The 26,597-nt window shown below is 39.6% G+C and overlaps 2 protein-coding genes across 2 annotated transcripts; both read right to left on the bottom strand.

The window, feature by feature from the left end:
• Positions 1-7,335: 7,335 nt before the first annotated feature.
• LOC130934223 (uncharacterized) lies at positions 7,336-7,932 on the bottom strand. Its single transcript, XM_057863813.1, has one exon. The coding sequence runs from the start codon at positions 7,930-7,932 to the stop codon at positions 7,336-7,338; it is 597 nt and encodes a 198-aa protein (XP_057719796.1).
• An 8,608-nt stretch (positions 7,933-16,540) lies between these two features.
• Positions 16,541-17,164, bottom strand: LOC130934222 (uncharacterized). Its single transcript, XM_057863812.1, has one exon. The coding sequence runs from the start codon at positions 17,162-17,164 to the stop codon at positions 16,541-16,543; it is 624 nt and encodes a 207-aa protein (XP_057719795.1).
• Between the last annotated feature and the right edge of the window lie 9,433 nt (positions 17,165-26,597).

The raw sequence follows: 26,597 nt of genomic DNA, 5'->3' as shown, positions 1-26,597 counted from the left end.
GAGATGTTGTATTCTCCAGATCAAGTTCATTCTCATCTCTTCCTCAATCAATGTATTCATTGATCTCCTTGGCAATCTTAAGTGATTGGATCCCAATTCCTTGGCAATCCAATCTCTCTAAGCTTGAACAATAGCCCAATTCCTTAATTTAAGTGCTCATGGGAAGAGATGAAGTATGGTCACTGATTATACCACATGTATTTCCAAATCAAAGTGTTGGGAGGATTACATGTCACTATATCCGCCCAAACCCCAATTTGGTCCAACATGAGAAAGCATTTCTAGCATGATCTCCTCATCCCTTTTCCAAGGCTCAGAGGAGATCCAATTATGGAGAGTTTCTTTTCCAAGACAACTAACCAATTGAATTAAGATCGAAAGCTTTCTAGTAAATTAAGAGAAAAGAAAAAGGAAGAAGAATGAAAACTATAATTGATCCATCAAATTACAACAGAGCTCCTGGTGCACGAAATTGTGATCATTAACAATGGCGCCAAAGACTTGGTAGCGCTCTCAAACGTGAATCACACTTTGTCACAACTTCGTACAACTAACCAGCAAGTGCACTGGGTCATCCAAGTAATAAACCTTACGTGAGTAAGGGTCGATCCCACGGAGATTGTTGGTATGAAGCAAGCTATGGTCATCTTGTAGATCTCAGTTAGGCTGATTCAAATGATTATGGAGTTTTCGAAAATAATAATAAATAAAATATAAAATAAAGATAGAAATACTTATGTAAATCATTGGTAGAAATTTCAGATAAGTGTATGGAGATACTTCATCCCTGTTGAATCTCTACAACATACTGCTTTCTTACTTTCAATCCTTCATGCTCCTTTCCATGGCAAGCTGTATGTAGGGCATCACCGTTGTCAATGGCTACTTCCCATCCTCTCAGTGAAAAAGGTCCAAATGCTCTTACCACAGCACGGCTAATCATTTGTCGGTACTCGATCACGTCAGAATATAATCCATTGATTCTTTTGCGTTTGTCATCACGCCCAACAATCGCGAGTTTGAAGCTCGTCACAGCCATTCAATCCCTGAATCCTACTCGAAATACCACAGACAAGGTTTAGACTTTCTGGATTCTTAGGAATGGCCGCCAATAATTCTAGCTTATACTACGAAGATTCTGATCAAGGAATCCAAGAGATATGCGCTCGTTCTAAGGTAGAACAGAAGTGGTTGTCAATCACGCGTTCATAAGGATGGATGATGATGAGTGTCACGGATCATCACATCCATCAAGTTGAAGTGCAGCAAATATCTTAGAATAAGGATAAGCTGAATTGACTAAAAGATAGTAGTAATTGCATTAATACTCGAGGTACAGTAGAGCTCCACACCTTAATCTATGGTGTATAGAAACTCCACCATTGAGAATACATAAGTGATCAAGGTTCAGGCATGGCCGAATGGCCAGCCCCCAAAGTCTAAGAACTAAACGTCCAAAGATGGATGCTAAGATAAAAGACGAAACCAAGATGTGGTCAAAAGACACTAGTACAATAGTAAAAAGTTCTATTTATACTAAAACTAGCTACTAGGGTTACAGAGATAAGTGATTGATGCAAAAATCCACTTCCGGGGCCCACTTGGTATGTGCTTAGGCTGAGCTTGAGCTTTACACATGCAGAGGCTTATCTTGGAGTTAAACGCCAAGTTGTAACGTGTTTTTGGCGTTTAACTCTGGTTTGTAACGTGTATCTGGCGTTTACTCTAGAATGCAGCATGGGACTGGTGTTGAATGCCAGTTTGCGTCATCTAATCTCGAACAAAGTATGAACTATTATATATTTCTGGAAAGCGCTGGATGTCTACTTTCTAACGCCATTGAGAGCGCGCCATTTAGAGTTCTGTAGCTCCAGAAAATTTATTTCGGGTGCAGGGAGGTCAGAATCCAACAACATCAGTAGTCCTTTGTCAGCCTTCTATCAGAGTTTTGCTCAGGTCCCTCAGTTTCAGCAAAAAAAATACCTAAAATCACAGAAAAATACACAAACTCATAGTAAAGTCCAGAAATGTGAATTTAGCATAAAAACTAATAAAAACATCCCTAAAAGTAGTTAGATCCTACTAAAAACTACCTAAAAACAATGCCAAAAAGCGTATAAATTATCCGCTCATCACAACACCAAACTTAAATTGTTGCTTGTCCCCAAGCAACTGAAAATCAAATAGGATAAAAAGAAGAGAATATACTATAAACCCCAAAATATCAAGGAATATTAGTTCTAATTAGATGAGCGGGACTTGTAACTTTTTGCTTCTGAACAGTTTTGGCATCTCACTTTTTCTTTTGAAGTTCAAAATGATTGGCTTCTATAGGAACTCAGAGTTCAGATAGTGTTAATTGATTCTCGTAGTTAAGTATATTGATTCTTGAACACAGCTACTTTTATGAGTCTTGGCCGTGGCCCTAAGCACTTTATTTTCCAGTATTACCACCGGATACATAAATGCCACAGACACATGACTGGGTGAACCTTTTCAGATTGTGACTCAGCTTTGCTAAAGTCCCCAGTTAGAGGTGTCCAGAGCTCTTAAGCATACTCTTTTTGCTTTGGATCACGACTTTAACCACTCAGTCTCAAGCTTTTCACTTGGACCTGCATGCCACAAGCACATGGTTAGGGACAGCTTGATTTAGCTGCTTAGGCCTGGATTTTATTTCCTTGGGCCCTCCTATCCACTGATGCTCAAAGCCTTGGATCCATTTTACCCTTGCCTTTTGGTTTTAAGGGCTATTGGCTTTTTCTGCTTGCTTTTTCTTTTTCTTATATATATATATTCGCAAGCTTTTGTTTTTCACTGCTTTTTCTTGCTTCAAGAATCAATTTTATAATTTTTTAGATCATCAACAAAATTTCTCTTTTTCATCATTCTTTCAAGAGCCAACAATTTTAACATTAATAAACAATAAGATAAAAAATATGCACTGTTCAAGTATTCATTTAGAAAACAAAAAGTATTGTCACCACATCAATATAATTAAACTAATTTCAAGGATAAATTCGAAACTCATGTACTTCTTGTTCTTTTGAATTAGAAACATTTTTCATTTAAGAGAGGTGAATGATTCATGGAATTATTCATAGCCTTAAGACATAGTTAATAGACACTAATGATCATGTAGTAAAGACACAAACATAGATAAACATAAAGCTTAAAAACCAAAAAACAGAGAAATAAGAACAAGGAATGAGTCCATCTTAGTGATGGTGGCGCCTTCTTCTTGAAGGACCAATGATGTCCTTGAGCTCTTCTATGTCTCTTCCTTGCCTTTGTTGCTCCTCCCTCATTGCTCTTTGATCTTCTCTAATCTCATTGAGAATGATGGAGTGCTCTTGGTGTTCCACTCTTAGTTGGTCCATGTTATAACTTAAGTCTTCTAGAGAAGTGTTAAGTTGTTCCGAATAGTTATTTGGAGAAAAATGCATCCCTTGAGGCATCTCAGGAATTCCTTGATGATGAGCTTCCTCATGCATCTCTTGAGATCCATGGATGGCCTCTCTTGTTTGCTCCATCCTTTTCTTAGTGATGGGCTTGTCCTCTTCAATGAGGATGTCTCCTTCTATGATAACTCCAGCTGAATAGCATAGATGGCAAATAAGATGAGGAAAAGCTAGCCTTGCCATGGTGGAGGACTTTTTAGCTATTTTATAGAATTCAAGAGAGATGACTTCATGAACTTCTACTTCCTCTCCAATCATGATGCTATGGATCATGATGGCCCGATCCACAGTAACTTCAGATCGGTTGCTAGTGGGGATGATGGAGCATTGGACGAACTCCAACCATCCTCTAGCCACAGGCTTAAGGTCCAGTCTTCTCAATTGAACCGGCTTGCCTCTTGAATCTCTTTTCCATTGAGCTCCTTCCACACATATGTCCATAACAACTTGGTCTAACCTTTGATCAAAGTTGACTCTTCTAGTGTAGAGGCGTGCATCTTCTTGCATCATAGGCAAGTTGAATGCCAATCTCACATTTTCCAGACTGAAATCTAAGTATTTCCCCCGAACCATTGTAAGATAATTCTTTGGATTCGGGTTCATACTTTGATCATTGTTCCTAGTGATCCATGCATTGGCATAGAACTCTTGAACCATTAAGATTCTGACTTGTTGAATGAGGTTGGTAAGAACTTCCCAACCTCTTCTTTGAATCTCATGTCGGATCTCCGGATACTCATTTTTCTTGAGCTTGAAAGGGACCTCAGGGATCACCTTCTTCTTGGCCATAACTTCATAGAAGTGGTCTTGATGGGCTTTAAAGATGAATCTCTCCATCTCCCATGACTCGGAGGTGGAAGCTTTTGTCTTCCCTTTCCCTTTTCTAGAGGTTTCTCTGGCCTTAGGTGCGATAAGTGGTTATGGAAAAACAAAAAAACTATGCTTTTACCACACCAAACTTAGAATATTGCTCGCCCTCGAGCAAAAGAAGAAAGAAGAGAAGAAAAATAAGAAGAGGATATGGAGGAAAGGGAGAGGTGTGTGGTTTCGGCTAAGGTAAAGAAGAGAGGGTTCTGGTGTGTGAAAATGAAGAAGGATAGAGGGGTTTATATAGTGAAGGGAGAGGGAGTAGGTTCGGCCATTTAGGGTGGGTTTGGGTGGGAAAGAGATTTTGAATTTTGAAGGTAGGTGGGGTTTATGGGAAAGAGTGTTTATTGGATTGTGTGAAAAAGAGAGAGAGGGTGAGTTGAGGTAGGTAAGGATCCTTGTGACGGCATGAGTCTCTAAACTCCATTGTTGGGGGTGAGGAGCTCTGCAGCGTCTCGATGAATTAATGCAATTATTTCTGTTTTCCATTCAAACACGCTTGTTCCTATCTAAGATGCTCATTCGCGCTTCACTATGAAGAAGGTGATGATCCGTGACACTCATCACCTTCCTCAATCTATGAATGTGTGCCTGACAACCACCTCCGTTCTATATTAGATTGAATGAGTATCTCTTAGATTCCTTAATCAGAATCTTCGTGGTATAAGCTAGAATTGATGGCAGCATCCTTGAGAATCCGGAAAGTCTAAACCTTGTCTGTGGTATTCTAAGTAGGATTCTGGGATTGGATGACTGTGATGAGCTTTAAACTCGCGAGTGTTGGGTGTGGTGATAGACGCAAAAGGATCAATGGATCCTATTCCGACATGATCGAGAACCAAAAGATGATTAGCCGTGCTATGATAGAGCATTAGGACCATTTTCACTGAGAGGATGGGAAGTAGCCATTGACAACGATGACGCCCTACATACAGCTTGCCATGGAAGGAGCCCTGCGTGTGTGAAGAGGAGGACAAGAGAAAAGCTGAAATAAAGAGGACAAAGCATCTCCAAAACTCCAACATATTCTCTATTATTGAGTAACAATTACTTATTCCAAACACTTTCACTTTTTACAATTAAATTCAAAGAACCTTATTGGCATCCTGAATAAGATTAATAAGATAACCATAGCTTGCTTCATACCAACAATCTCCGTAGGATCGACCTTTACTCACGTAAGGTATTACTTGGACGACCCAGTGTACTTGCTGGTTAGTTGTGTGGATTGCAAAGGTGTGATTGCAATTTCGTGCACCATTTGCAAACCAAAGGGCTTCTTGGATCATCATCAACTGCTCATCAGCAAAGCTCTCATTCACTGTAAATTGGTGTGCCTCTTCTTCTTTTTGTGGAATCCTTGGGAGGTGGTCAGCTACTTTGTTCTTTGCTCCACTCCTATCTTTAATCTCAATGTCAAACTCTTGGAGTAGTAGGATCCATCTTATTAGTCTGGGCTTAGATTCTTGTTTAGTGAGCAAGTACTTGAGTGCTGCATGATTAGTGAAAACAATTACTTTAGAGCCAATAAGATATGATCTAAACTTATCAAAAGCAAAAACTATAACTAAAAGCTCCTTCTCTGTAGTGGTGTAGTTTCTTTGATTCTCATTAAGGACCTTGCTAGCATAATAAATAACATGTACTAGCTTGTCTTTCCTCTGTCCTAGAACAGCACCAACGGCAAAATCAGATGCATCACACATTAATTCAAAGGGTAAGTCCCAGTTAGGTGGTGCTATAATAGGTGCTGAGGAAAGTCTATTTTTAAGTTTATCAAAGGCAAACATACACTCTTTATAACAAAAGGAGTATTTGAGACAAGTAGGTTGCTAAGGGGTTTTGCAATCTTTGAAAAATCTTTGATAAACGTCCTATAGAATCCAACATGTCCCAAAAAGCTTCTTATTGCCTTGACATTGCAAGGTGGGGGGTAACTTCTCAATTACTTCCACCTTTGCTTTGTCCACTTCTATGCCATTTTTAGAGATCTTGTGACCAAGACCCACCCCTTCAGTTACCATAAAATGGCACTTCTCCCAATTTAAAATCAGGTTAGTTTCTTGGCACCTCTTTAGCACCATAGCAAGATGACATAAGCAATCAGAGTATGAGTTCCCAAACATGGAGAAGTTGTCCATGACTACTTCTATGAACTTCTCAATCATGTCTGAAAAGATGGAGAGCATGCACCTTTGGAATGTTACAGGTGTATTGCACAATCCAAAGTGCATTCTCCGGTAGGCAAAAACTCCATAGGGACAAGTAAAAGAGGTTTTCTCCTGGTCTTTAGGATCGATAATTATCTGGTTGTAGCCAGAGTAATTGTCCAGGAAGTAGTAGTATTCATGCCCTGCGAGTCTTTCAAGCATCTGGTCCATGAAAGGTAGGGGAAAGTGGTCTTTCCGGGTGACTTCATTGAGTTTCTGATAGTCAATGCACATACGCCATCTGGTCACTGTCCTTGTGGGTATCAGTTCATTCTTTTCATTGGGCACAACAGTGATCTCTCCTTTCTTTAGGATTACTTGCACTGGGCTTACTCAAGGACTGTCTGAGATGGGGTAAATCACCCCTGCTTGCCACAACTTCAACACTTCTTTCTGAACCACTTCATTCATGGTTGAATTCAGCCTTCTTTGTTGTTGCCTTGAGGGCTTGGCATCTTCCTCAAGTAGGATCTTGTGCATGCACATTGAAGGACTGATTCCTTTCAAATCTATAAGTGTCCAGCCTATGGCATCCTTGTGTTGTTTTAGCACTTGGATAAGTTCTTCTTCTTGCTCCTTACTCAAGCTTGAATTGATGATCACTGGGTAAGTGTTGTTATCACCCAAATATGCATATTTCAGGCTTGGTGGCAAGGTCTTCAGCTCTAGTTTAGGTGCCTCTACTTCTTTGTTGTCTTTATGGTTCAGCATGACTAAATTTGCCATGGTTTCTTGTGGTGGTTCTTCACTTGATGCTTGTTGTTCTAACTCTATAGTTCATTCACATTGTTCCTCTTCTAATACCCCCTTGAACTATCTATTCTATAGTGTCCACCATCATGCATTCTCCCATGGATTCCTTGGGGGTAGCTCATAGCCTTAAAGACATTGAAGACCATCTCTTCTTCATGCAATCTCAGGACTAGCTCCCCTTTTTGCACATCAATGATAGCTCCAGCAGTGGCTAGGAATGGTCTTCCTAGGATGATTGAGGTGTTCGCCTCCTCTTCCATGTCCAGCACAACAAAGTCAACTGGGAAAATGAATTTCCCCACTTTTACCAACAAGTCTTCCACTACCCCATGTGGAAATTTGAATGTTCTATCAGCCAATTGGAGTGCCATTCTTGTTGGCTTGGCTATCTCAATCTTTATCCTCCTCATCATGGTTAGGGACATGAGGTTGATGCTAGCTCCCAAATCACACAAGGCTTTCTCAATATGGATATCCCCTATGATGCAAGGGATTTGAAAACTCCCTAGGTCTTTCATCTTCTGGGGAAGCTTCTTTTGTATGATGGCATTACACTCCTCAGTTAGCACTATGGTCTCTTTTTCTCCCCAGTTTCTTTTTCTTGTCATAAGCTCTTTCAGAAATTTGGCATAAAGTGGCATTTGCTCTAATGCTTCAGGAAATGGTATGTTGTTTTGGAACTTTTTGAAGATCTCTAAGAACCTAGAGAACTAGCTTTCCTTCTCATCTTTCCTCAGCCTCTGAGGATATGGTGCCTTTGGCACATAAGCCTTCAAGATTGGCTTTGGTGAGGATGCGGCAGGGACCTCTTCTTTGTTGTTCTCGTGCTTCTCTGTGGCTTTTTCTTCTTGGGGTCGCTTCTTCTACAACCTTTCCACTTCTAAGTGATGGCCTTGCATTCCTCTCTTGGGTTGGCCACGGTATCACTGGGAAATGTATGTGTGGGCATTAGGATTTGCTTGGATAAGATCCCCACTTGTGCTTCCAACTTTGAGATTGCTGCGCCTTGATTCTTTAGATTTGATCTATATTCTTCTTGATTGGCATCTATCTTTCTTTCAGTCTGTGTTTGCCTCTCCATGAGAGTGGAAATGGCTCCTGTGAGCTGTGATAATAGCTGTGCTATTGCAGCCTCTACTCTCTCAAAGTTACTCTTGATCTCACATGGTTGCATGGTTGAGGTTGATGTGTCTTGATGGTGGTTGTTGTGTGATGCCAAGGCATCTAGTCTAATTTTACTGACCTTTTCTTTACTGTTTTAGGGTAGTTTCATGCATTTTCTTAGGAAATAAGCAAGTTTTAGATGAAAATTACATTTACACCTTGATTCAAGCAACTATTGTGAATTTTACATGATTTCATAAGGATTATGCAAGGATTGAATGACAAATTGATGATGCATAATCTCATGACTTGGACTAGAGCTTTGATGCACTTTATTTTCTTGATTTTAGGACAAAGGAAGCAAAGAAGAACCACGTTAGTAGCCACGTTAATCCAATTAACGTGACCACTAACGTGGAATGGGAATGAGCTTGCAACGTTAATGAGAAAAGTGATCGCCAATAACGTCTTCAAAGCTATCATAGCCCACGTTAATTGCCATGTTAACTACATTCATAAACTTGATGCATGAAAACTTGTCTCTCAACAAATTTTCCTTCGGCAAGTATACCGAATTGTTGTCAAGTAAAAATTCACAATAGAGTGAGGTCGAATCCCACAGGGATTGATTGGTCAAGCAACTTTAGTTGGAAGAGTATGCTAGTTGAGCTAAACAGAATGTAGTTGAGAATTGCAAAAAATTAAATAGTGGGAAAGTAAATTACAGAAAATAAAGTGCAGAATCTTAAATAGGGATTTGGGAAGATGAACATGGAAGTAAATGGCAGAAAGTAAAGAGAATGGGTAAGATCAGAGATGGGGAATTCATTGGGCTTAGGAGATGTTGTATTCTCCGAATCAAGTTCATTCTCATCTCTTCCTCAATCAATGTATTCATTGATCTCTTTGGCAATCTTAAGTGATTGGATCCCAATTCCTTGGCAATCCAATCTCTCTAAGCTTGAACAATAGCCCAATTCCTTGATTTAAGTGCTCATGGGAAGAGATGAAGTATGGTCACTGATTATACCACATGTATTTCCAAATCAAAGTGTTGGGAGGATTACATGTCACTATATCTGCCCAAACCCCAATTTGGTCCAACATGAGAAAGCATTTCTAGCATGATCTCCTCATCCCTTTTCCAAGGCTCAGAGGAGATCCAATTATGGAGAGTTTCTTTTCCAAGACAACTAACCAATTGAATTAAGATCGAAAGCTTTCTAGTAAATCAAGAGAAAAGAAAAAGGAAGAAGAATGAAAACTATAATTGATCCATCAAATTACAACAGAGCTCCTGGTGCACGAAATTCTGATCATTAACAATGGCGCCAAAGACTTGGTAGCGCTCTCAAACGTGAATCACACTTTGTCACAACTTCGCACAACTAACCAGCAAGTGCACTGGGTCATCCAAGTAATAAACCTTACGTGAGTAAGGGTCGATCCCACGGAGATTGTTGGTATGAAGCAAGCTATGGTCATCTTGTAGATCTCAGTTAGGCTGATTCAAATGATTATGGAGTTTTCGAAAATAATAATAAATAAAATATAAAATAAAGATAGAAATACTTATGTAAATCATTGGTAGAAATTTCAGATAAGTGTATGGAGATACTTCATCCCTGTTGAATCTCTGCAACATACTGCTTTCTTACTTTCAATCCTTCATGCTCCTTTCCATGGAAAGCTGTATGTAGGGCATCACCGTTGTCAATGGCTACTTCCCATCCTCTCAGTGAAAAAGGTCCAAATGCTCTTACCACAGCACGGCTAATCATTTGTCGGTACTCGATCACGTCAGAATATAATCCATTGATTCTTTTGCGTTTGTCATCACGCCCAACAATCGCGAGTTTGAAGCTCGTCACAGCCATTCAATCCCTGAATCCTACTCGAAATACCACAGACAAGGTTTAGACTTTCCGGATTCTTAGGAATGGCCGCCAATAATTCTAGCTTATACTACGAAGATTCTGATCAAGGAATCCAAGAGATATGCGCTCGTTCTAAGGTAGAACAGAAGTGGTTGTCAATCACGCGTTCATAAGGATGGATGATGATGAGTGTCACGGATCATCACATCCATCAAGTTGAAGTGCAGCAAATATCTTAGAATATGGATAAGCTGAATTGACTAAAAGATAGTAGTAATTGCATTAATACTCGAGGTACAGTAGAGCTCTACACCTTAATCTATGGTGTGTAAAAACTCCACCATTGAGAATACATAAGTGATCAAGGTTCAGGCATGGCCGAATGGCCAGCCCCCAAAGTCTAAGAACTAAGCGTCCAAAGATGGATGCTAAGATAAAGACGAAACCAAGATGTGGTCAAAAGACACTAGTACAATAGTAAAAAGTTCTATTTATACTAAAACTAGATACTAGGGTTACAGAGATAAGTGATTGATGCAAAAATCTACTTCCGGGGCCCACTTGGTATGTGCTTAGGCTGAGCTTGAGCTTTACACGTGCAGAGGCTTATCTTGGAGTTAAACGCCAAGTTGTAACGTGTTTTTGGCGTTTAACTCTGGTTTGTAACGTGTATCTGGCGTTTACTCCAGAATGCAGCATGGGACTGGTGTTGAATGCCAGTTTGCGTCATCTAATCTCGAACAAAGTATGAACTATTATATATTTCTGGAAAGCGCTGGATGTCTACTTTCTAACGCCGTTGAGAGCGCGCCATTTAGAGTTCTGTAGCTCCAGAAAATTTATTTCGGGTGCAGGGAGGTCAGAATCCAACAACATCAGCAGTCCTTTGTCAGCCTTCTATCAGAGTTTTGCTCAGGTCCCTCAGTTTAAGCAAAAAAATACCTAAAATCACAGAAAAATACACAAACTCATAGTAAAGTCCAGAAATGTGAATTTAGCATAAAAACTAATAAAAACATCCCTAAAAGTAGCTAGATCCTACTAAAAACTACCTAAAAACAATGCCAAAAAGCGTATAAATTATCCGCTCATCACAACACCAAACTTAAATTGTTGCTTGTCCCCAAGCAACAGAAAATCAAATAGGATAAAAAGAAGAGAATATACTATAAATCCCAAAATATCAAGGAATATTAGTTCTAATTAGATGAGCGGGACTTGTAACTTTTTGCTTCTGAACAGTTTTGGCATCTCACTTTTTCTTTTGAAGTTCAAAATGATTGGCTTCTATAGGAACTCAGAGTTCAGATAGTGTTAATTGATTCTCCTAGTTAAGTATATTGATTCTTGAACACAGCTACTTTTATGAGTCTTGGCCGTGGCCCTAAGCACTTTATTTTCCAGTATTACCACCGGATACATAAATGCCACAGACACATGACTGGGTGAACCTTTTCAGATTGTGACTCAGCTTTGCTAAAGTCCCCAGTTAGAGGTGTCCAGAGCTCTTAAGCACACTCTTTTTGCTTTGGATCACGACTTTAACCACTCAGTCTCAAGCTTTTCACTTGGACCTGCATGCCACAAGCACATGGTTAGGGACAGCTTGATTTAGCCGCTTAGGCCTGGATTTTATTTCCTTGGGCCCTCCTATCCACTGATGCTCAAAGCCTTGGATCCATTTTACCCTTGCCTTTTGGTTTTAAGGGCTATTGGCTTTTTCTGCTTGCTTTTTCTTTTTCTTATATATATATATTCGCAAGCTTTTGTTTTTCACTGCTTTTTCTTGCTTCAAGAATCAATTTTATAATTTTTTAGATCATCAACAACATTTCTCTTTTTCATCATTCTTTCAAGAGCCAACAATTTTAACATTAATAAACAACAAGATAAAAAATATGCACTGTTCAAGTATTCATTTAGAAAACAAAAAGTATTGTCACCACATCAATATAATTAAACTAATTTCAAGGATAAATTCGAAACTCATGTACTTCTTGTTCTTTTGAATTAGAAACATTTTTCATTTAAGAGAGGTGAATGATTCATGGAATTATTCATAGCCTTAAGACATAGTTAATAGACACTAATGATCATGTAGTAAAGACACAAACATAGATAAACATGAAGCTTAAAAACCAAAAAACAGAGAAATAAGAACAAGGAATGAGTCCATCTTAGTGATGGTGGCGCCTTCTTCTTGAAGGACCAATGATGTCCTTGAGCTCTTCTATGTCTCTTCCTTGCCTTTGTTGCTCCTCCCTCATTGCTCTTTGATCTTCTCTAATCTCATAGAGAATGATGGAGTGCTCTTGGTGTTCCACTCTTAGTTGGTCCATGTTATAACTTAAGTCTTCTAGAGAAGTGTTAAGTTGTTCCGAATAGTTATTTGGAGAAAAATGCATCCCTTGAGGCATCTCAGGAATTCCTTGATGATGAGCTTCCTCATGCATCTCTTGAGATCCATGGATGGCCTCTCTTGTTTGCTCCATCCTTTTCTTAGTGATGGGCTTGTCCTCTTCAATGAGGATGTCTCCTTCTATGATAACTCCAGCTGAGTAGCATAGATGGCAAATAAGATGAGGAAAAGCTAGCCTTGCCATGGTGGAGGACTTTTTAGCTATTTTATAGAATTCAAGAGAGATGACTTCATGAACTTCTACTTCCTCTCCAATCATGATGCTATGGATCATGATGGCCCGATCCACAGTAACTTCAAATCGGTTGCTAGTGGGGATGATGGAGCATTGGATGAACTCCAACCATCCTCTAGCCACAGGCTTAAGGTCCAGTCTTCTCAATTGAACCGGCTTGCCTCTTGAATCTCTTTTCCATTGAGCTCCTTCCACACATATGTCCATAACAACTTGGTCTAACCTTTGATCAAAGTTGACTCTTCTAGTGTAGAGGCATGCATCTTCTTGCATCATAGGCAAGTTGAATGCCAATCTCACATTTTCCAGACTGAAATCTAAGTATTTCCCCCGAACCATTGTAAGATAATTCTTTGGATTCGGGTTCATACTTTGATCATTGTTCCTAGTGATCCATGCATTGGCATAGAACTCTTGAACCATTAAGATTCTGACTTGTTGAATGAGGTTGGTAAGAACTTCCCAACCTCTTCTTTGAATCTCATGTCGGATCTCCGGATACTCATTTTTCTTGAGCTTGAAAGGGACCTCAGGGATCACCTTCTTCTTGGCCATAACTTCATAGAAGTGGTCTTGATGGGCTTTAAAGATGAATCTCTCCATCTCCCATGACTCGGAGGTGGAAGCTTTTGTCTTCCCTTTCCCTTTTCTAGAGGTTTCTCTGGCCTTAGGTGCGATAAGTGGTTATGGAAAAACAAAAAAAACTATGCTTTTACCACACCAAACTTAGAATATTGCTCGCCCTCGAGCAAAAGAAGAAAGAAGAGAAGAAAAATAAGAAGAGGATATGGAGGAAAGGGAGAGGTGTGTGGTTTCGGCTAAGGTAAAGAAGAGAGGGTTCTGGTGTGTGAAAATGAAGAAGGATAGAGGGGTTTATATAGTGAAGGGAGAGGGAGTAGGTTCGGCCATTTAGGGTGGGTTTGGGTGGGAAAGAGATTTTGAATTTTGAAGGTAGGTGGGGTTTATGGGGAAGAGTGTTTATTGGATTGTGTGAAAAAGAGAGAGAGGGTGAGTTGAGGTAGGTAAGGATCCTTGTGACGGCATGAGTCTCTAAACTCCATTGTTGGGGGTGAGGAGCTCTGCAGCGTCTCGATGAATTAATGCAATTATTTCTGTTTTCCATTCAAACACGCTTGTTCCTATCTAAGATGCTCATTCGCGCTTCACTATGAAGAAGGTGATGATCTGTGACACTCATCACCTTCCTCAATCTATGAATGTATGCCTGACAACCACCTCCGTTCTATATTAGATTGAATGAGTATCTCTTAGATTCCTTAATCAGAATCTTCGTGGTATAAGCTAGAATTGATGGCAGCATCCTTGAGAATCCGGAAAGTCTAAACCTTGTCTGTGGTATTCTGAGTAGGATTCTGGGATTGGATGATTGTGATGAGCTTTAAACTCGCGAGTGTTGGGTGTGGTGATAGACACAAAAGGATCAATGGATCCTATTCCGACATGATCGAGAACCAAAAGATGATTAGCCGTGCTATGACAGAGCATTTGGACCATTTTCACTGAGAGGATGGGAAGTAGCCATTGACAACGATGACGCCCTACATACAGCTTGCCATGGAAGGAGCCCTGCGTGTGTGAAGAGGAGGACAAGAGAAAAGCTGAAATAAAGAGGACAAAGCATCTCCAAAACTCCAACATATTCTCCATTATTGAGTAACAATTACTTATTCCAAACACTTTCACTTTTTACAATTAAATTCAAAGAACCTTATTGGCATCCTGAATAAGATTAATAAGATAACCATAGCTTGCTTCATACCAACAATCTCCGTAGGATCGACCTTTACTCACGTAAGGTATTACTTGGACGACCCAGTGTACTTGCTGGTTAGTTGTGTGGATTGCAAAGGTGTGATTGCAATTTCGTGCACCATTTGCAAACCAAAGGGCTTCTTGGATCATCATCAACTGCTCATCAGCAAAGCTCTCATTCACTGCAAATTGGTGTGCCTCTTCTTCTTTTTGTGGAATCCTTGGGAGGTGGTCAGCTACTTTGTTCTTTGCTCCACTCCTATCTTTAATCTCAATGTCAAACTCTTGGAGTAGTAGGATCCATCTTATTAGTCTGGGCTTAGATTCTTGTTTAGTGAGCAAGTACTTGAGTGCTGCATGATCAGTGAAAACAATTACTTTAGAGCCAATAAGATATGATCTAAACTTATCAAAAGCAAAAACTATGACTAAAAGCTCCTTCTCTGTAGTGGTGTAGTTTCTTTGATTCTCATTAAGGACCTTGCTAGCATAATAAATAACATGTACTAGCTTGTCTTTCCTCTGTCCTAGAACAGCACCAACGGCAAAATCAGATGCATCACACATTAATTCAAAGGGTAAGTCCCAGTTAGGTGGTGCTATAATAGGTGCTGAGGAAAGTCTATTTTTAAGTTTATCAAAGGCAAACATACACTCTTTATAACAAAAGGAGTATTTGAGACAAGTAGGTTTCTAAGGGGTTTTGCAATCTTTGAAAAATCTTTGATAAACGTCCTATAGAATCCAACATGTCCCAAAAAGCTTCTTATTGCCTTGACATTGCAAGGTGGGGGGTAACTTCTCAATTACTTCCACCTTTGCTTTGTCCACTTCTATGCCATTTTGAGAGATCTTGTGACCAAGACCCACCCCTTCAGTTACCATAAAATGGCACTTCTCCCAATTTAAAATCAGGTTAGTTTCTTGGCACCTCTTTAGCACCATAGCAAGATGACATAAGCAATCAGAGTATGAGTTCCCAAACATGGAGAAGTTGTCCATGACTACTTCTATGAACTTCTCAATCATGTCTGAAAAGATGGAGAGCATGCACCTTTGGAATGTTACAGGTGTATTGCACAATCCAAAGGGCATTCTCTGGTAGGCAAAAACTCCATAGGGACAAGTAAAAGAGGTTTTCTCCTGGTCTTTAGGATCGACAATTATCTGGTTGTAGCCAGAGTAATTGTCCAGGAAGCAGTAGTATTCATGCCCTGCGAGTCTTTCAAGCATCTGGTCCATGAAAGGTAGGGGAAAGTGGTCTTTCCGGGTGACTTCATTGAGTTTCTGATAGTCAATGCACATACGCCATCTGGTCACTGTCCTTGTGGGTATCAGTTCATTCTTTTCATTGGGCACAACAGTGATCTCTCCTTTCTTTAGGACTACTTGCACTGGGCTTACTCAAGGACTGTTTGAGATGGGGTAAATCACCCCTGCTTGCCACAACTTCAACACTTCTTTCTGATCCACTTCATTCATGGTTGGATTCAGCCTTCTTTGTTGTTGCCTTGAGGGCTTGGTATCTTCCTCAAGTAGGATCTTGTGCATGCACATTGAAGGACTTATTCCTTTCAAATCTATAAGTGTCCAGCCTATGGCATCCTTGTGTTGTTTCAGCACTTGGATAAGTTCTTCTTCTTGCTCCTTACTCAAGCTTGAATTGATGATCACTGGGTAAGTGTTGTTATCACCCAAATATGCATATTTCAGGCTTGGTGGCAAGGTCTTCAGCTCTAGTTTAGGTGCCTCTACTTCTTTGTTGTCTTTATGGTTCAGCATGACTAAATTTGCCATGGTTTCTTGTGGTGGTTCTTCACTTGATGCTTGTTGTTCTAACTCTATAGTTCATTCACATTGTTCCTCTTCCAATACCCCCTTGAACTATCTGTTCTATAGTGTCCACCATCATGCATTCTCCCATGGATTCCTTGGGGGTAGCTCAAAGCCTTAAAGACATTGAAGACCATCTTTTCTTCATGCAATCTCAGGACTAGCTCCCCTTTTTGCACATCAATGATAGCTCCAGCAGTGGCTAGGAATGGTCTTCCTAGGATGATTGAGGTGTTCGCCTCCTCTTCCATGTCCAGCACAACAAAGTCAACTGGGAAAATGAATTTCCCCACTTTTACCAACAAGTCTTCCACTACCCCATGTGGAAATTTGAATGTTCTGTCAGCCAATTGGAGTGCCATTCTTGTTGGCTTGGCTATCTCAATCTTTATCCTCCTCATCATGGTTAGGGACATGAGGTTGATGCTAGCTCCCAAATCACACAAGGCTTTCTCAATATGGATATCCCCTATGATGCAAGGGATTTGAAAACTCCCTAGGTCTTTCATCTTCTGGGGAAGCTTCTTTTGTATGATGGCATTACACTCCTCAGTTAGCACTATGGTCTCTTTTTCTCCCCAGTTTCTTTTTCTTGTCATAAGCTCTTTCAGAAATTTGGCATAAAGTGGCATTTGCTCTAATGCTTCAGGAAATGGTATGTTGATTTGGAACTTTTTGAAGATCTCTAAGAACCTAGAGAACTAGCTTTCCTTCTCATCTTTCCTCAGCCTCTGAGGATATGGTGCCTTTGGCACATAAGCCTTCAAGATTGGCTTTGGTGAGGATGGGGCAGGGACCTCTTCTTTGTTGTTCTCGTGCTTCTCTGTGGCTTTTTCTTCTTGGGGTCGCTTCTTCTACAACCTTCCCACTTCTAAGTGATGGCCTTGCATTCCCCTCTTGGGTTGGCCATGGTATCACTGGGAAATGTATGTGTGGGCATTAGGATTTGCTTGGATAAGATCCCCACTTGTGCTTCCAACTTTGAGATTACTGTGCCTTGATTCTTTAGATTTGATCTATATTCTTCTTGATTGGCATCTATCTTTCTTTCAGTCTGTGTTTGCCTCTCCATGAGAGTGGAAATAGCTCCTGTGAGCTATGATAATAGCTGTGCTATTGCAGCCTCTACTCTCTCAAAGTTACTCTTGATCTCACATGGTTGCATGGTTGAGGTTGATGTGTCTTGATGGTGGTTGTTGTGTGATGCCAAGGCATCTAGGCCAATTTTACTGACCTTTTCTTTACTGTTTTAGGGTAGTTTCATGCATTTTCTTAGGAAATAAGCAAGTTTTAGATGAAAATTACATTTACACCTTGATTCAAGCAACTATTGTGAATTTTACATGATTTCATAAGGATTATGCAAGGATTGAATGACAAATTGATGATGCATAATCTCATGACTTGGACTAGAGCTTTGATGCACTTTATTTTCTTGATTTTAGGACAAAGAAAGCAAAGAAGAACCACGTTAGTAGCCACGTTAATCCAATTAACGTGACCACTAACGTGGAATGGGAATGAGCTTGCAACGTTAATGAGAAAAGTGATCGCCAATAACGTCTTCAAAGCTATCATAGCCCACGTTAATTGCCACGTTAACTACATTCATAAACTTGATGCATGAAAACTTGTCTCTCAACAAATTTTCCTTCGGCAAGTATACCGAATTGTCGTCAAGTAAAAATTCACAATAGAGTGACGTCAAATCCCACAGGGATTGATTGGTCAAGCAACTTTAGTTGGAAGAGTATGCTAGTTGAGCTAAACAGAATGTAGTTGAGAATTGCAAAAAATTAAATAGCGGGAAAGTAAATTACAGAAAATAAAGTGCAGAATCTTAAATGGGGATTTGGGAAGATGAACATGGAAGTAAATGGCAGAAAGTAAAGAGAATGGGTAAGATCAGAGATGGGGAATTCATTGGGCTTAGGAGATGTTGTATTCTCCGAATCAAGTTCATTCTCATCTCTTCCTCAATCAATGTATTCATTGATCTCTTTGGCAATCTTAAGTGATTGGATCCCAATTCCTTGGCAATCCAATCTCTCTAAGCTTGAACAATAGCCCAATTCCTTGATTTAAATGCTCATGGGAAGAGATGAAGTATGGTCACTGATTATACCACATGTATTTCCAAATCAAAGTGTTGGGAGGATTACATGTCACTATATCCGCCCAAACCCCAATTTGGTCCAACATGAGAAAACATTTCTAGCATGATCTCCTCATCCCTTTTCCAAGGCTTAGAGGAGATCCAATTATGGAGAGTTTCTTTTCCAAGACAACTAACCAATTGAATTAAGATCGAAAGCTTTCTAGTAAATCAAGAGAAAAGAAAAAGGAAGAAGAATGAAAACTATAATTGATCCATCAAATTACAACAGAGCTCTTGGTGCACGAAATTGTGATCATTAACAATGGCGCCAAAGACTTGGTAGCGCTCTCAAACGTGAATCACACTTTGTCACAACTTCGCACAACTAACCAGCAAGTGCACTGGGTCATCCAAGTAATAAACCTTACGTGAGTAAGGGTCGATCCCACGGAGATTGTTGGTATGAAGCAAGCTATGGTCATCTTGTAGATCTCAGTTAGGCTGATTCAAATGATTATGGAGTTTTCGAAAATAATAATAAATAAAATATAAAATAAAGATAGAAATACTTATGTAAATCATTGGTAGAAATTTCAGATAAGTGTATGGAGATACTTCATCCCTGTTGAATCTCTGCAACATACTGCTTTCTTACTTTCAATCCTTCATGCTCCTTTCCATGGAAAGCTGTATGTAGGGCATCACCGTTGTCAATGGCTACTTCCCATCCTCTCAGTGAAAAAGGTCCAAATGCTCTTACCACAGCACGGCTAATCATTTGTCGGTACTCGATCACGTCAGAATATAATCCATTGATTCTTTTACGTTTGTCATCACGCCCAACAATCGCGAGTTTGAAGCTCGTCACAGCCATTCAATCCCTGAATCCTACTTGAAATACCACAGACAAGGTTTAGACTTTCCGGATTCTTAGGAATGGCCGCCAATAATTCTAGCTTATACTACGAAGATTCTGATCAAGGAATCCAAGAGATATGCGCTCGTTCTAAGGTAGAACAGAAGTGGTTGTCAATCACGCGTTCATAAGGATGGATGATGATGAGTGTCACGGATCATCACATCCATCAAGTTGAAGTGCAGCAAATATCTTAGAATATGGATAAGCTGAATTGACTAAAAGATAGTAGTAATTGCATTAATACTCGAGGTACAGTAGAGCTCTACACCTTAATCTATGGTGTGTAGAAACTCCACCATTGAGAATACATAAGTGATCAAGGTTCAGGCATGGCCGAATGGCCAGCCCCCAAAGTCTAAGAACTAAACGTCCAAAGATGGATGCTAAGATAAAGACGAAACCAAGATGTGGTCAAAAGACACTAGTACAATAGTAAAAAGTTCTATTTATACTAAAACTAGCTACTAGGGTTACAGAGATAAGTGATTGATGCAAAAATCCACTTCCGGGGCCCACTGATACGTAAAAATTTGATTTCACGTATAACCGGCAAGTATACCGGGTCGTATCAAGTAATAAAACTCACTAAGAGTGAGGTCGATCCCACGAGGATTGGTAGATTAAGCAACTTTAGTTAAATGGTAGATTTAGTCAAGCAAACATAGTTTTGATTTCATGAGCATTTTGATTTTTGAACATAATTGTAAGAATTTAAATGGCAAAGAATGTAAAGAACTAGAAGATAGAAATAAAGTAAAAGTAAATAGCGGAAACTTAAATTGCAAGAAACTTAAATGACATCAAAAGTAAATTGCAAGAAGATAAAGTGCTGAATTCTAAAGAGCATAAGAGTAAGGAATAAAGAAACAGAATGTAAATGACAAGAACAATAAATTGCAAGAATGTAGAAGGGAATTGGGTAATGGGTTTTCAAACACTAAGAACAAAAGAAATGAGAATTAATGATGGAGAGGATCATTAGGGATCAGAGATGTTAGTTTTCATGAATTGATGTTAGTTAAATCCTTCTCAATCATGGGTATAGATCTATGGCAAATGGGTGATTGAACCCCAATCTCTTGGTGATTCAATCTCTCTCAACATAACCAATTGCCACTCTCGTGATCTAATTGTTCATGAGAAGAGATGAAGCTCAAATATTATCCAGCCACACAATTTCTATAATCTCAACCAAGGAGAGTTATATCTCACATACTAACCAAGGTATATTGATTAAAGAAATCATGAAAGGATGAACTCTAAACTGAATTATGTGGCTCATTCCTCAAATTCACCACATAATTCATATAGATTAACCCCTCTCTCGATGGTGGTTGAATCTGTGAAGATCAAGAGTTCCCTCTTTAGATCAACCACTAGAATTGAGGAGGGAAGATGGGTTCATCAATCCATTCCAACAAACAGAGCTCCTCCCCCTAATGAAAGTGGGGTTTAGTGAGTCATTGCTCCAATTTCAACAACAATTGCCATAAACAAGAATTAAACTAAGTGTAAAGGAAGAAGAAGAAGCAGAATGAAGTGCTTAAAACTTGTAAATGAAGGAGAAAAGTTCCAATAGAAAAGCCAAAAATGAGCTTTCCGGGAGAGTACCCGGAAGTTCTTACCAAGCCAAGTAAAAGTGCTAAAAGTGAATAAAAATGCTAAGTGTTAAAAAGTAATCAAAAGTCCTCCACAAGTACAACAATCTCTTCTATTTATACTACTCCTAAAGCTCTTTCAAATATCTTCAATTGGGTTAGCAATATGGGCTTCCTCTTTGTTGAATTCTTGGCTCAATTGGAAGAAGTGTTGCTAGACTTGGAAAGGAAGAGTTCATCATGCTTCTGGCCCATTGACTTGGCGTTATTGGCACTAACTCCAGGCCAAATGCACGTTAGCAACGTGCAAGACATTTTCCTGGAAGTGAAGTATGAGACTTGGGCGTTGCTAGCCCAAGTTGTTGCCAACAACTTGCTTTTCCTCTTCTTGGCTCTACTTTCATGCTAAATGTAGCCCAGAATTTGAGTGTCAACCTTCTGCTTCAATATGGACTACTATACATCATTGGAAAGCTCTTGATGTCTATTTTCTAATGCCACTGGAATCACCTCAATTGGACTTTCCTAGCTCAAGTTATGGTTCCTCAAAGAAGGTAAGGTCAAACTGCCAAGTTGTTGCCAAAAACGCACCTTCAACCCCAAGTTGGCAACGTGCCCGTGCCTTACTCTCCCAAGGCAAGGACTTGGGGCTGGCGTTGTTGCAAAACACGCCCCCTATCTAGCACGTTGGCAACGTGCTCGTGCCACACTCCTAGTCTAATCTCTAGCCTTCTTGAATTTCACTTCATGTTCTTGTTTTTAGGGCCTAAAGATGACTCTGGTTTGGCTTCAATTTTGTGCTCCACCATAGACTATCATATATGGTTGGAAAGCTCTGAATGTTAGCTTTCCAACGCAACTGGAAGCACTCAATTTGGATCTCTGTAGCTCAAGATATCTTCCATTGAAGTGGACATGGTCAGGCTGCCAAAATCGCACACGTTTTTGGTAAACACGCCCTTGTTTCCAGCGTTGCCAACGTGCTCAGATTCTGAAGCTCTAAATGAAGCCAACTTTTGAAGCTTCAAATGAATTCCAATCCCATACTATGATATATGGTTGGAAAGCTCTGGATGTCTACTTTCAAATGCCGTTGGAATCACCTCATTTGGAGCTTTGTAGCTCAAGATATACTCCATTGAAGGAGGTAAGGTCAGGCTGTCCAGCTCACCAGCGTTTTTGGCAAACACTCCTTTGTATTTCAGCGTTGGCAACGTGGTTGGTAGCCTTGCTTGGCGTTGGCAACTTGGCTGGCAGCCAAGATTGGCGTTGGCAACATGCATGGCATGGCTTATGGGCGTTAGCAACGTGATTGGTGCCCTTCCTGGCGTTGGCAACTTGCATGGCAAGGCTGATGGGCGTTGGTAACTTGGTTGGCACCAAGACTTGGTGCCTAGCCAAGCATTCTTGTGTGGCGTTGGCAACGCCCATCTTGAGTTGGCAACGCCAGCTCCTTTTCTTCCAGGGCTCCATTTGTTGCTTGGTTGTGTGGCGTTGGCAACGCCCATCTTGAGTTGGCAACGCCAGCTCCTTTTCTTCCAGGGCCAAGCTTGATTGTTTGGCGTTGTTAGCCTGCGTTGTCCTCAAAAACACCCCTCATCTCTAGGCTGGCAACGTGCTCGAGGCTCCAAATTAGCTCCCCAAGATTGCTTTGGTGGGCGTTGGCAACGTGGTTCTAGAGTTGGCAACGCCAGCTCTTCCTCCAGGGCCAAGCTTGTGTGTGTGGCGTTGGCAACGTGCTCCTAGAGTTGGCAACGCCAACTTTGCTCCCAAGGCTGCCAAACTTGCTTGTGTTGTGGCGTTGGCAACGTGGTTCTAGAGTTGGCAACGCCAACTTTGCTTCTCCAGGGCTGCCTGGCGTTGCCAACTTGCTGCTCAAGTTGGCAACTTGCAATGCTTCATTTCCTTGCTCTTGGGGCTTGAGTTTCCCTCTGATTTGAGCTTCCATTCCTCGCCACATTATGGACTATTATATATCGTTGGAAAGCTCTTGATGTCAGCTTCTCAACGCAATTGGAATCATGCCAATTGGATCCTTGTGGTTCAAGATATTCATCCTTGAAGAGGGGGAGGTCAAGCTGCCAACTCTGCTGGACACACTAGCAAGTTGCCAACTTGATTTCCAAGTTGCCAACTTGCTTGTTCTTCCTTTCTCCAATATTTTCTTGCTCCATTGTCTTCTTGCTTCATCACCTAACATAAACCAAAGAACTTTCCTCAAAGTTTTGCCATCTTATGCAATAATTTTCAAGGGAATCATTCACATCAACTTGTATATAAACTCCTTGATTTATTTGCATGAATTATGCCAAATTTCACTTAATTCTTGGTTCATGGATGCATGGAGGAAAACTCACAAAATTGCTCATTTATTTCAAAGAAAGTGGATGAACCTAAGCTAAAACTAACTAAACTGACTAGTTAAAATGGCAAATATGCGAATGCATCACAACACCAAACTTAAACCTTGCTTGTCCTCAAGCAAGAAAAGAATCATGCAATAGAGATTGACAATCCAAGGTTAGAAGAATAGCAAGTTAATGTTCATGGCAAGCTAGTTTTCTATGCATGCTACAATCACAAAAGAAATGTAAATGATTGATGCTTCTATCTAGCTCACTTTATGAAATCTTTTTCTTATAATTCTTCCTTGAAATAAGCTTTTGATTTTTCTTATTAGCTTCTCCTTTTGGGTGCTTTGCCCCATGAGTTAATAACAAAGCTACGATTCTAAATGCTTTGTTTTCAAGTATTACCACTTGATACATAAGCACCACAAGCATTTAATTAGAGGACTTCATTAGGCTCATTTTTTCTTTTCTTTTCTTGACTCTCTAATCATTGATGCTCAGAACCTTGAGCTTTGAGGGAGTGCTTTTGCACTTGAGCCTAGCCTTGACTTCTAAGTGTTTTGTTTTCAAGCATTTTACTTGATACATAAACACCACAAGTACATAACAATGAAATTGTCATTGGTACTCAGAGCCTTCAGCTTTCTCATTCTTTCCCTTTTTCTTTTCTTGCCTTAATTGCATTTGCTTCTTCAAGGTTTTCATAATTTTCAAAAGATTTCACAAAATGTCCTAGATGAAAACTTCAATTAAATAAAATCTAATGTACTTGAGCAATAATCAAACATACTAGCCTTCCAATACTTGTATGCACATGCTTAGTTCTTCTTTAATTCCTTGTTTGTTTATGATCATGATGCTTTATTGCTTTTGAATTCACAAAACTCAAGTTGGTAGTCATAATGCCACAGCAGCATATTGCAATTTAGAAATCAAACTATGCCCATTCATATCTCACATGTATACAGAGAAGGTAATAAGACAATCATGCAATTTAAAGTGCTGGAAACAAATGAGAGAAAAAAAGAACTTTACAACCTTGTAATTTATCTTCTCTGCTGGACACACACTAGCAAGTTGCCAACTTGATTTCCAAGTTGCCAACTTGCTTGTTCTTCCTTTCTCCAATATTTTCTTGCTCCATTGTCTTCTTGCTTCATCACCTAACATAAACCAAAGAACTTTCCTCAAAGTTTTGCCATCTTATGCAATAATTTTCAAGGGAATCATTCACATCAACTTGTATATAAACTCCTTGATTTATTTGCATGAATTATGCCAAATTTCACTTAATTCTTGGTTCATGGATGCATGGAGGAAAACTCACAAAATTGCTCATTTATTTCAAAGAAAGTGGATGAACCTAAGCTAAAACTAACTAAACTGACTAGTTAAAATGGCAAATATGCGAATGCATCACACACTTGGTATGTGCTTAGGCTGAGCTTGAGCTTTACATGTGCAGAGGCTTATCTTGGAGTTAAACGCCAAGTTGTAATGTGTTTTTGGCGTTTAACTCTGGTTTGTAACGTGTATCTGGCGTTTACTCCAGAATGCAGCATGGGACTGGTGTTGAATGCCAGTTTGCGTCATCTAATCTCGAACAAAGTATGAACTATTATATATTTCTGGAAAGCGCTGGATGTCTACTTTCTAACGCCGTTGAGAGCGCGCCATTTAGAGTTCTGTAGCTCCAGAAAATTTATTTCGGGTGCAGGGAGGTCAGAATCCAACAACATCAGCAGTCCTTTGTCAGCCTTCTATCAGAGTTTTGCTCAGGTCCCTCAGTTTCAGCAAAAAAAATACCTAAAATCACAGAAAAATACACAAACTCATAGTAAAGTCCAGAAATGTGAATTTAGCATAAAAACTAATAAAAACATCCCTAAAAGTAGCTAGATCCTACTAAAAACTACCTAAAAACAATGCCAAAAAGCGTATAAATTATCCGCTCATCACAACACCAAACTTAAATTGTTGCTTGTCCCCAAGCAACTGAAAATCAAATAGGATAAAAAGAAGAGAATATACTATAAATCCCAAAATATCAAGGAATATTAGTTCTAATTAGATGAGCGGGACTTGTAACTTTTTGTTTCTGAACAGTTTTGGCATCTCACTTTTTCTTTTGAAGTTCAAAATGATTGGCTTCTATAGGAACTCAGAGTTCAGATAGTGTTAATTGATTCTCCTAGTTAAGTATATTGATTCTTGAACACAGCTACTTTTATGAGTCTTGGCCGTGGCCCTAAGCACTTTATTTTCCAGTATTACCACCGGATACATAAATGCCACAGACACATGACTAGGTGAACCTTTTCAGATTGTGACTCAGCTTTGCTAAAGTCCCCAGTTAGAGGTGTCCAGAGCTCTTAAGCACACTCTTTTTGCTTTGGATCACGACTTTAACCACTCAGTCTCAAGCTTTTCACTTGGACCTGCATGCCACAAGCACATGGTTAGGGACAGCTTGATTTAGCCGCTTAGGCCTGGATTTTATTTCCTTGGGCCCTCCTATCCACTGATGCTCAAAGCCTTGGATCCATTTTACCCTTGCCTTTTGGTTTTAAGGGCTATTGGCTTTTTCTGCTTGCTTTTTCTTTTTCTTATATATATATATATTCGCAAGCTTTTGTTTTTCACTGCTTTTTCTTGCTTCAAGAATCAATTTTATAATTTTTTAGATCATCAACAACATTTCTCTTTTTCATCATTCTTTCAAGAGCCAACAATTTTAACATTAATAAACAACAAGATAAAAAATATGCACTGTTCAAGTATTCATTTAGAAAACAAAAAGTATTGTCACCACATCAATATAATTAAACTAATTTCAAGGATAAATTCGAAACTCATGTACTTCTTGTTCTTTTGAATTAGAAACATTTTTCATTTAAGAGAGGTGAATGATTCATGGAATTATTCATAGCCTTAAGACATAGTTAATAGACACTAATGATCATGTAGTAAAGACACAAACATAGATAAACATGAAGCTTAAAAACCAAAAAACAGAGAAATAAGAACAAGGAATGAGTCCATCTTAGTGATGGTGGCGCCTTCTTCTTGAAGGACCAATGATGTCCTTGAGCTCTTCTA

The sequence above is a fragment of the Arachis stenosperma genome, chromosome 6, assembly GCF_014773155.1.
Source record: "Arachis stenosperma cultivar V10309 chromosome 6, arast.V10309.gnm1.PFL2, whole genome shotgun sequence".
In the NCBI taxonomy this organism is placed as follows: domain Eukaryota; kingdom Viridiplantae; phylum Streptophyta; class Magnoliopsida; order Fabales; family Fabaceae; genus Arachis; species Arachis stenosperma.
Note: the sequence above shows the minus strand (reverse complement) of the source record. Positions and strands in the feature narration are given on the sequence as shown.

Excerpts from the sequence above, each read along its gene's own strand:
- LOC130934223 (XM_057863813.1), bottom strand. The coding sequence starts at position 7,932 with ATGCCACTTTATGCCAAATTTCTGAAAGAGCTTATGACAAGAAAAAGA.
- LOC130934222 (XM_057863812.1), bottom strand. The coding sequence starts at position 17,164 with ATGCCACTTTATGCCAAATTTCTGAAAGAGCTTATGACAAGAAAAAGA.